Source organism: Bidens hawaiensis, unplaced genomic scaffold, assembly GCF_021521415.1.
Source record: "Bidens hawaiensis isolate Kalapana, Puna unplaced genomic scaffold, B.hawaiensis_p1.1 tig00021387_1, whole genome shotgun sequence".
NCBI lineage: Eukaryota > Viridiplantae > Streptophyta > Magnoliopsida > Asterales > Asteraceae > Bidens > Bidens hawaiensis.
Genome location: NW_027493323.1, coordinates 277851 through 289642, shown reverse-complemented (window position 1 = coordinate 289642; position 11792 = coordinate 277851). Strand labels below are relative to the sequence as shown.

Sequence of the window (11792 nt, the reverse complement as noted above, 5' to 3'; positions counted from 1 at the left end):
AAGTTAGTTATTTGGACGAAAATGGCATGAAAAAGAAACCACGAGGTATGATAACGTTTTTTTTTGCAGAAATGGCAAAAAGAACAAACTACAAGAACAGAAAATGGCAGTTCTCTCATGTATGTATATAGCAACATTTATTCAGTCGATAAAACCTGAGCGTTGCGACATGTCTACCATAATTCGATCAATTTTGGTTACTCTCGTTAGGGTAAATTAAATAAAAAGTCCGTATTACTTATGATACAAAAAATAAGACGTTTAAAGCAAGTCGGTAAAACCGGGCACTACAACGGTGAGCCAACGCGAACTAAAAAAGGTACAAAAATGCATCTATGCCACAAAACCATCCTTGTATTTCACCAAGTTTATAGTCTAGACTTCCAACCAAGTTAAAGTTAACCAAAACCAAATAACAAACCCTTTCAAAAATACCAACATACAATATAATTTCAACTAACTCGATTATACGGTTAGCCTAACATACAACAGTTAATGTACAAAAAATAACTAGCCCTTGAACTAGTCCGATATTTATAGATAAGTGACTAACTTTTGTCAAATAAGCACCTGTGTATAGTCGTGGCAATTGCAGTAGCTTTGTGAGGGTGGAAAACAACTGCACAGATACCAAAACATACAGTAACCAAAGTGACCACAAGAATGAGCGGTCGGGGCGTAAAGTATCTACGGGTTTTGTAACCGAACATGTTGTTAGAAGATTTATGCAGTTGTTCCTTGTAGGGTGAGGGTGTCACGCTCATAACACAATCGGCATTTAAGAGTGCAGTCTTTTCATTTTCATGCCCCGAAGGCAGTACCTGTGAGTTTAGAAATATGGGCTAGTCAGGCTTTTAAGAAGTATATGAGCCGAACGACTCGTGAGCTACTCGATATCGGCTCGCTAAAAGCTTGATTCGAGCAAAGCTTAAACTGAAACCTGTTAGCCCAAGCTTTATATACTCAGCTTGATTAGCCATACATGCCTAAACAAGCTTATTATTATATAAATATAACTTTATTACATAATAAATTTATACATAGTAATTATTAATATATATAATTGTGATTTACTTACCTAAACTTATATTATTATTTATATACATAGATCTCTGTATAATTATTGCCTATATAGGCAAATTGGAAATAAACAATCTCACCTTTTGTGTATTGGTCGATACTAATCCCACCTTTAAAATCCCTGCCAACGGTCCAACCTTTCGACTGTTTTTTTCGCAACAGACCTCCGTTAAAAAGCACTTAACGTCGTTAAGTGTTTTTCTGAAAGTCAAACCGATGTTTTAGGGCTTTTGATCGGAATAAAGGTGAGATTATTTATTTCCAATTTGCCTGTATAAAAAGAAAATTTTATATGCATGTGTGCCTAAGTGAACTTATTATTTACAGAGTAAATTACGGTTTTCGTCCTTTAGGTATATAGCAAATTTCAAGAATCGTCCTTATGACTAAGAAAATTACAGAACATCCTTTATGTTCATATATTCATATGTCTTGTATATGAGAGCATTTACTTCCTTTCCCTTTTAATGAAAGAAATTTAAAAAAGAGCGGTTTCAATACCTGACTAACGGTTGAGATGAAGGGATGTACCTCATCCCCATATATTTTACTTTCATCATCTTCCAACAAACTACCATTTAGACGTGACCCGACTAGTTCTTTTTTTGCCAACTGCTGATTCAAGACTTCTGTGGCATGATCAATGAGTTCCTGAAGCAATGTTTTATCAGCTTCAAATATACCACCACTTTTGAAGACTCTCATCTTCACAGAATGTAACACGTGCTTCAAAACCGTAGTGGACTCATATTCAACTAAAAAGTTGACCAAAAAAGTGAATCTTTGCAGCTGAGGTGACATTATAACACACTCTGCATCTTCTACAATTGGCTGTTTGAGTAACCATGCCATATCTACAAGCAACTCAGAGAATTTATTAACTGCAACCTCACAAGAACTAGTCTCAGAGTCCCGTGAACAGTTTAAATAATATTTCATCTGCAGTATTTTGATCTCAGAACATATTTTTTCCTCTGCAACTAAAATTGGGATAAAATTTGATAAACCAGATTCATTCTCAACCTTCAAAATAGAAAAACCAGACAATAATCAACACGCATGTTAAAGGCAACATTGTTATATTGTGTAGTGTACTTATACATATAGATAACGATAATTAGGCTTGTAAACGAACTGCACATGAGCAATTAAAATGTACAAGGTTTTCTTGCTCGTGCTTGTTCAGTAAAAAAAGTTTGTGTGTTTGTGTTTGTTTATGTTCGTTCAGTAACAGTATAAACGGACGGATATAGCTGAAAGTAGATGAACGAACATAACTGAGCTAAAAGCAATTAAAAGTAAAGGGCCTAAAAAAACTATCAAAACTAGACTAAATTGTAATGGGCTTAAAAATTTTAATGAATATATAAACGAACGTAAACGAACGGACTTAAATCAATGCAAACTAACAAGCATAAACGAATTTAAATGAACAAATGTTCACGAATACAAATGAACAAACAAGATGTCTTAGTGTTCGTTGACTTAACAAACTGAACAGAAATTTTGCTTCGTGTTCATTCGTTTATTAAATAAACAAACACAAACGTGTGGTTTGTTTACATGCCTAACAATATGTCAATAACATGAACCAAACCTCAATAAATCCAGGGCCGAACACATTCAGATCAGTGTGATTTGCACGTATACTTAGAAACTGATGATCCGAGTTTGTTGTAGAGGTGTCACTAAATGTAACACATGCATCGTTTTTTATATACTTGCCAGCAAAAGATACTAAAAACCTGCATAATAAAATTATACAATCATCTTTATTGGTTGATTAATATTGAAAATATATATGGTTTATTGCAATTAGTGATGTACCTAAGATTAGTCTGAAGTAAGTTACTTCCACATGCCAAAAACTCAATCGGTTTGCCTGCTTCAAAGCATGTAGGTTGAATATAATGAAGCTTTGGGGATTTATCCCCTACTTTTATTCTTGTCACAGACCTTCCGCCTGCATATCACAACAATGCACATAAGCACGCAGTTTTGACGAAATATATACTCTTAAGTAGGCCTATATAAGAACCAAACATTCGGTGAACAGTTCGCGAACTTTTCAGCGAGAGACTTGTTTATTTAATAAATGAACCATAAACAAAAAACTGTGTTCATTTAGTTAAACGAACGTACATGAACACATCTCTAATTCGTTTCATTTATGATCATGAACGTCCGTTCATTAAAATTCGTTTATTTTCGATAATGTATTTATTCAAAGTTTTTTGGCTCATTACAACTTTTTAGGTCCAAGACATTGGTCTTCATTACTTTTAACTGGTTTTAGCTCAGTTATGTTCGTTCATTTACTTTCCTAAACTGTTCTTTTATGTTGTTCACGATCAAACATAAACGAACAAAACATGGTCGTTTTCTTAGCGACAAACATGTTATTAAAATGATAACAATAATGTCATACGGACCATAGTCACATGGTTCGCTCACTTGGTCACAATTTTCAATCTGGATCGTTCGTACCAAAACGCGGTACGAAAACGATCCTGGATCGCGATTCCAAGCCTGCAATTGGCGTTCCAGATAATCGACCAATGTTACCGGATGCTTTTGGGAGTGCGAACATAGATGAAGTTGTAGAGGTGAAGTTGCAGAGGTTTTGAGGGAGGAGACCACGATCTTTTGTTTCTTTTTAACCAAATTTACATTTATATCCTTGAAGTCATAGTCATTATTCAAAATATTTTTATAATGTGTAAATATTAACAAAATTGAACAAAATACTTATAAAAATTCAATCAACTTTATTGCGATTAATCTTGATTAACTGGTGCATTGTACCACACTAAATGGTACACCGTACCGAAGCGGTCCAAAATGAGGCTACCCTCCCTCGTACCGAATTTTGGAGACCTAGCGAATTGCGATCTCGTTCCACGTTCCCGTACCGTACCACGAATCATGTGACTATGATACGGACTTTAAAAAGCAAGTCATGAATCATAATGTATAAAAAGACACTAAAGTCAACAAACCTTCCATGACACTAAAGATCGTATTGTCTAAACTAACAAAAAACGTGTCTCGTCCAGAGAGCAAGTTTCTTGGTGATGCAAGGAGGTCATGTATACATACAACCGGATCTTCACTTAACTATTCAAGAATTTACCATAAGCTAGATAATATCATTTGAATCATTTTAATAACTAAATGCAAATTGGAAAAAAAAAGGTGTCACCTTGATCCACATAAACCTTGGCATTGCAATGAAAATAGTCAAGATCGTGCATCCTGGACGAATATACCCTTCCAACTCTACAGGCATGTTGGCTAAAATATCTGTGAAATCATTTATTTATATCAACTTATGTGGTAAATATAAGTATTCAAACTCTTTTCAGTTGAAGTAAATAGTAACTGTAATTATAGTAGTACTTGATGCCGGATCTGCGTGGGAACTCTGCTGGATTCCAATCATAAAGCTTAAATGAGACCCGGCCCGTTGTGCACTACATTTAAAAATATGTATCATCAGTACATATTGTATACAAGTATACAACTAAAAAAACTTTAAAAAAATAACAATAATAGATGAAAAAGAAAGAGGTCAAAGAGTTTGAAAACGGTTAACATTGTAGTCAGTGGCGGATCCAGCATACAAACGGGTGGTTCCCCGGAACCACCCGAGTTTCGAAATAATAGTGTACGGATATATAGAAGACGCGTAGGAACCACCTTATAAATTAAGAGGGAACCACCCAAAAAAAATTCCTGGATCCGCCACTGATTGTAGTTCTGAACTTCTGATGCATAGAAATTCCTATTATCATTTTATACAAAAAAAAAAGAAAACAATAGACTTTTAGTAAAATAATAGTGTTTTTAGATTGTGTATGTTTCACTAATTATTTATATAATGTATAAAAATGTTGAACAAACGTGTTTAGGGTCAACTGAAACAACTTTGACACGTTACAAAAACACATATTTTGACATTTTGTCATATATATGGCTCAAGGATGAGCTCGGCTCGAAAAGCTTGAATACTTGTATTAATGATATGTTGACGACCAAAATTATCTTAATTCTCAAGTATAAATAAAAATTATACACAATAAAAAAAATCAACATAATAATTCTTAGAAAATTCTCACAAAAATAAATTAACCACAACATAATAATTCCTAATTGTGGCAGATTCAAAAGGGAACCACAAAAAAGTGGGGAACTTGGAACCATGTCTTTCACATGTAAAAAGATAATAAAAAATTCATTTTTACATGTAAAAACACATTTTTACATAAATCTTTTTAGAGCTTTTACATATAAGCATGTAGAAGTCGTTATCATAGAAAAAAAAGAATCAGCTAAAATAGGTAAAAAAAAAAGTATATTTTTTACAACATATTTTTTTTACTGAAATGTCTTCTACATGTATTAATAAGCAAAAGCTTCATAAAAGTTTACACTAAAACTAATTGTTTACATGCAAAATCGAGCTTTATATAAATTTTTTACATGTAAAAGGCATGGTTTCCTAGTCCCCCCTTGAACCCTCCCCTATATATATGTGTGTGTGTGTGAAAGAAACCTGGTCCGGGTTAATACCCATAATGACAAACGGGTCAAATCTATTAAAGAACATATTCAGTTTTCCGCCTATCATTTAAACTAAGAGTACTCAATGAAGATTCAAGGTCAAGAGGTCAAAGTCAAAGGCTTAATTTGGGGAGTCAAGGTCAAGGGCTAAAATAATGGAGTAGTTTCCAACACTTATTTAGAATAAATAGGCCTAGGGTCATATCTTTCTTCTTGTCTTGTTTATTTTGATTATCAAGTTTATCTTGTATTTGGAGACTTATCATCTCGAATGGGTTAAATTGGAGACTAGCCCCTCTCGAATCAGGCTATCTTTTTATTTCAATAAAATAAATATTTCAATTTTTGGGTTCTATCATTTGGTTCCATTGTCAGGAAACATTAAAGGAACGACGGTGCAAACCAGGGGTAGGGGTGGTAGCAGTCTTACGTCCAATCAAATCGCCGCTCAATTAGCAGCCATCGCCGCCAAGCTCGACACCATACTCTCGCGATTGAGGGGTGATGTTTCAGAAATCATGTCCAAGATGATAAGAGATGGCAGCTATTGTGAAAAGACATATAAGGTTCAGGAGAACATGGGGACGGAGGACAATTTAACGACATACAAAAGAGGCGAGCAGATAAGGTTCAGAAGAACATGGGGACGGAGGACAGTGAGATGGTTAACTCTTATAACCAGAAAACTCATCATCAGATTTTGAAAATGAAATCTGATGAACCTAATGCCATGAGTTTGGCCCTTGAATCCGAGTCCAAAGTTCGCTATACAAAGCCCAACATAAACCCAGTAGCAACACCTCCCATCAAACCTAACTTATCGTTTGTTACTCAGTCATTGCAATCCACCCCTAAATACACGTATTTGATTCTATGAAGCACGGGAGATTCCTAGCATGCAAATTATTGGGCTCAGAGGAAGAGGAAAAAAATACCGACTCTGAACAACCAACTTCAATTATAGAGGACACCCATGACAAGAATGAAATCGCTGAAATCAAGCGGTCATCAAGGACAGGTGTAGATGCAAAATACAAGAAAATTGCATGGCCTTCGCAATATGCTCTAGCTTATGGATGGATATATGAAAAGGGTCAGCCTATAATTGAATGGTTGATCGCTTGGCACAACTATCGGATTTTCAACTTGAGGACAAGTCGTTTGTATGGCCGGGATGTATTGATAAGGTCCCATATCTTGGTCAAATCAGTTATTAAAAGAGAGGATATGGGGTTAATGAGTGGTTGAAATCTAGGACCGGTTATTATTCTATTAATAAAGAGTAACTTAATTTTAGGGAAAGTTATTATTCTGCTAGTGCTTGTTAATATCTATTGTTCTAGTGAGGAGGAGGTGAATGTTTGTTATTACTATCTAAAATATTAGGTTTTCTTTAACCTTATATCGGAGACTTCCCATCTCGAATCGGGTAATCGAAGACCTCACATCTCGAATTGGGTTATTATGTTTTAGTAATTGAATCCTTTGTTTGAGTCTAGATTCTAGACTCATCATTTAAATGATATAACCCAAAAATTGAAATATTTATTTTATTGAAATAAAAAGATAGTCAGCCCGATTCGAGAGGGGCTAGTCTCCAATTTAACCCATTCGAGATGGTAAGTCTCCAAATACAAGTTAAACTTGATAATCAAAATAAACAAGTCACAATTAAGAATCGGTATCCCTCACCGAGAATTGATGATTTATTTGATCAACTACAAGGAGCTCGATATTTTTCTAAAATTGATTTACGCTCAGGATACCACCAATTAAAAGTGCAAGAAGAAGATATTCCTAAAACAGCTTTTAGGACAAGATATGGTCATTATGAGTTACAGTCATGCCCTTTGGCTTAACCAATGCACCAGCTGCATTTATGGACATGATGAACCGAATATGTAAACCATATTTGGATAAATTTGTAATCGTTTTTATAGACGATATACTTATTTATTCCAAAACTAGTGAAGATCATGTCAAACATCTTCATACACTTTTGACACTATTGAGAAAAGAGAAGCTTTACGCTAAATTCTCAAAGTGTGAGTTTTGGTTACAGGAAGTACAATTTCTAGGACACTTGATTAACCATAAAGGTATTCACGTGGACCTGCTATAATAGAAGCTATTACAAAATGGGAAATTCCTCAAACTCCTACAGAAATTCGAAGTTTCTTGGGATTAGCAGGATATTATAGACTTTTCATTCAAAATTTTTCCCGAATAGCAGTTCCGTTAACTAAGTTAACGTGTAAGAATGTCAAGTTTGAATGGGGACCTAAGCAAGAAGAAGCTTTTGTAACTTTGAAGCAAAAGTTAACAAATGCCCCAATACTTGCACTACCAGAAGGAACTGAAGATTTCACAGTTTGTTGTGATGCTTCTAAATCAGGATTGGGATGCGTACTAATGCAACGTGAAAAAGTTATTGCTTATGCATCTAGACAATTAAAGAAGCATGACGAGAGTTACACAACACATGATTTAGAATTTGGGGCAATAATTTCTGCCCTAAAGATCTGGAGGCACTATCTATATGGTAGTAAGTTTACTGTATTTACAGATCATAAAAGTTTAAAATATATCTTTGGGCAAAAAGAGCTTAACATGAGGCAAAGACGTTGGATGGAAATTCTTAGCGAATATGATTGTGAAATCCAATATCGTGAAGGCAAGACTAATATAGTAGCCGATGCATTAAGCAGAAAAGAGCATGAGAAACCTAAAAAAGTGCGAACCTTAAGGTTAGAACTTCAAATCAATTTAATTGATGAAGTAAAGAATGCTCAGAAACAAGCAATAGAAGAAAATAATATTGATGATGAGAAAAGAAATGGTACCATTGATCTACTTGTCAAAGGAAATGATGAAATTCTCCGAATGGGGAACAGGATCTGGATACCAATCATAGGAGGATTACGAGAAAAGATTCTCGAATAATCCCATAAATCAAAATACACAATGCATCCTGGAAGAGATAAAATGTATCAAGATTTGAAGAAAATCTATTGGTGGATAGGAATGAAAAAGGACATAACTAATTATGTTTCAAAATGCTTAACTTGTTCACAAGTCAAAGCGGAACATCAAAAGCCATCAGGATTACTTCAACAATTAGAAATGCCAGAATGGAAATGGGAATTAATAACAATGGATTTTGTTACCAAATTACCTACCACAAGAAGAGGTAATGACACAATCTGGGTGATTGTGGATAGATTAACAAAATCAGCTCATTTTATACCAATGAAGGAAACTTCCAAAATGGAACAATTAGCTAAGCTGAATGTAGACAAAGTTATCTCATTACATGGAGTTCCATTATCCATTGTATCGGATCGGGGTAGCCATTTCACTTCTCATTTTTGGAAAAGTTTCCAAGTAGCTATGGGAACAAAATTAAATTTAAGCACAGCATACCATCCACAGACTGATGGTCAAAGTGAAAGGACCATACAAACATTGGAAGACATGTTAAGAGCATGTGTAATAGATTTTGGTGGAAATTGGGATGACCATTTACCACTAATAGAATTCTCCTATAATAACAGTTATCATACAAGTATTAATGCTGCCCCATGTAAGGCCCCGTTACCGGTAACCCTACTTTCGTGTTGGATTTACTAATAAACACAGTTCTAACTATCAGAGTTGATTAAAACATTTACGCGGAAAATAAAACTTTCATAAAACATTACAATATTTCATAACTTGTCTCAAAACATCCTTTATCATTCACATTAAAACATTAAAATTAAAACGTCGTAAGTCTTCAGATGCCAGGCTCTTATCCTTCTGCCATGTGTCCCCACTCAAGCCAGCTGTCTCAACCTACTCACCTGCGTGCATACTAAAAGTCAGCTACGCTGAGTGAGTTCTAGTTAATCACATAATCATGCCATACACATAAAATTATATCCTTTCATTCATACATTTATACTTTCATACTTTCATACTTTCTTACTTTCGTACTTCTATACTTTCATACTTTCATACATTTAAACTTTCATCCATTCATACTTTCATTCTCTCTTTTGTATTATCTTACTTTCTTATCTTACATTATCATACGTTTTAAAGAGCCTTTCGCCCTATAACCTCACAGATATTATAAGGGTCTGGTCCCTGGTTTTCGAATATTAGAAGGGTTCGATTCCCTAACATCACAGATATTATAAGGGTCTGGTCCCTAACATCACAGATATTATAAAGGGTCTGGTCCCTGGTTTTCGAATATTAGAAGGGTTCGATTCCCTAACATCACAGATATTATAAAGGGTCTGGTCCCTGGTTTTCGAATATTAGAAGGGTTCGATTCCCTAACATCACAGATATTATAAAGGGTCTGGTCCCTGGTTTTCGAATATTAGAAGGGTTCGATTCCCTAACATCACAGATATTATAAGGGTCTAGTCCCTGGTTTTCGAATATTAGAAGGGTTCGATTCCCTAACATCACAGATATTATAAGGGTCTAGTCCCTGGTTTTCGAATATTAGAAGGGTTCGATTCCCTATTCGTTACCATACAACCATACATCATACCTCGAGTATTAGTAGGGCTCGGGACCCTTTTCGTAACCATACAACCATACATTATCATTTCTTTCTTCTATTATCTCTATTATGTTCATACACTTAAACATACATATCATACTTACCTTATACATAGCATTACCACCTGACAGTACGTGCAATATCCGAAGATCGTTCACGTTCCATTAAGCAATCATTCATACTTTCATATTATTCACATAAGGCATACACTTATCTCTTAGGATAAGCGTATTAACAAACATATTGAGTATGCACACAGCCCCGAAAACATAACACATATATGGGGCTAGAAACTCACCTGAACACGGTTACGTTCTCCGTTGATCGTAATCCCTTTCTTCAGTTGTGTACAGCTGACTGTATAACAAGTATACATATCAATTTAACTATCACTACTTATAATGTATTTCTATCTTTATATGACCCACAACGAACGGGGGTCCGGGGGCAGCGCCCCTGGCAGCGGGGTCTAGGGGCGGCAGCCCCTAGCAGGGTCCAAGGGGCAGAGCCCCTGGCTGGGGTCGAGCTGCCAGGTCAGCTTGGAAAAATTTTATTTCCATTAACTGTCTTAACACATTTTTCATTAGATTTTTAATTTATTTTCTAAACGAACTTGGCTTTAGGCGAAGTTAAACCTCAGACGAACTTGTCATCAGGCAAAGTTAAACCTCAGGCGAACTTAGCTTTAGGCGAAGTTAAACCTCAGGCGAACTTAGCTTTAGGCGAAGTTAAACCTCAGGCGAACTTAGCTTTAGGCGAAGTTAAACCTCAGGCGAACTTAGCTTTAGGCGAAGTTAAACCTCAGGCGAACTTGTCATCAGGCGAACTTAAACCTCAGGCGAACTTGTCATCAGGCGAACTTAAACCTCAGGCGAACTTGTCATCAGGCGAACTTAGCTTGCAGGCGAAGTTCATCAGGCGAACTTAGCTTGCAGGCGAAGTTCATCGCTTGAAGGCGAAGTTGCCCAGATGAAGGCGAAGTTGCCCAGACAGCCTGCTGTTTGGTTTCTGTCCAACATTTCGAGCGATTTTAACACCCCCACTATGGTTCAATATCACCCACTACGCTTCCCGACCATTTCCGGGCACTTAACATTAAAAAGCTTGGATCTTTAAACTTCAAAGTTCAAGAATCTTACCTTTTTGAGCTTGTTGGATCTTGTTTCCTTGCTTAATCACAACCAACCGCTCTCTCTTCTCTCTCGGATCTTGGTCTCTCTCTCTACGGCTCTCGGCCTCTCTCTCTCTCCTAGGATCTCGGCCCCGGTCGGCTTGTGTATGGGGTGTGTGTGTGTTTTGGAAGTGTGAAGGAATAGATGTAAATGAAGATATTTTTGGGTTTAGGGGATATTTATATCCCTTAAATCCCATTCTCATTTAACCCATCTCAATTAATCCAAGTCCCTGATCCGCTCCTACCCGATATTAGTAATTAAAAACGCGAAATCACTAACATAACTTTCTTTATTCAACATTATAAATTTTAGGATGTTACACCCCATTTGAAGCCCTTTATGGACGAAGGTGTAGAACTCCAGTGTGTTGGGCAGAAATAGGAGGAAAACAATTATCAGGTCCTGAAATCATACAA

At 35.8% G+C, this 11792-nt stretch overlaps 1 protein-coding gene across 1 annotated transcript; it reads right to left on the bottom strand.

Moving 5' to 3' along the window:
* Positions 1-329: 329 nt before the first annotated feature.
* Positions 330-3670, bottom strand: LOC143563456 (squamosa promoter-binding-like protein 7). Its single transcript, XM_077050990.1, has 5 exons — positions 3568-3670; positions 2908-3043; positions 2678-2825; positions 1582-2103; positions 330-821 (listed from the first exon to the last, which is right to left on the bottom strand). Exons 1-5 carry the CDS (start codon positions 3668-3670, stop codon positions 549-551), a joined length of 1182 nt encoding a protein of 393 aa, XP_076907105.1. The 3' UTR covers positions 330-548.
* Positions 3671-11792: the final 8122 nt, after the last annotated feature.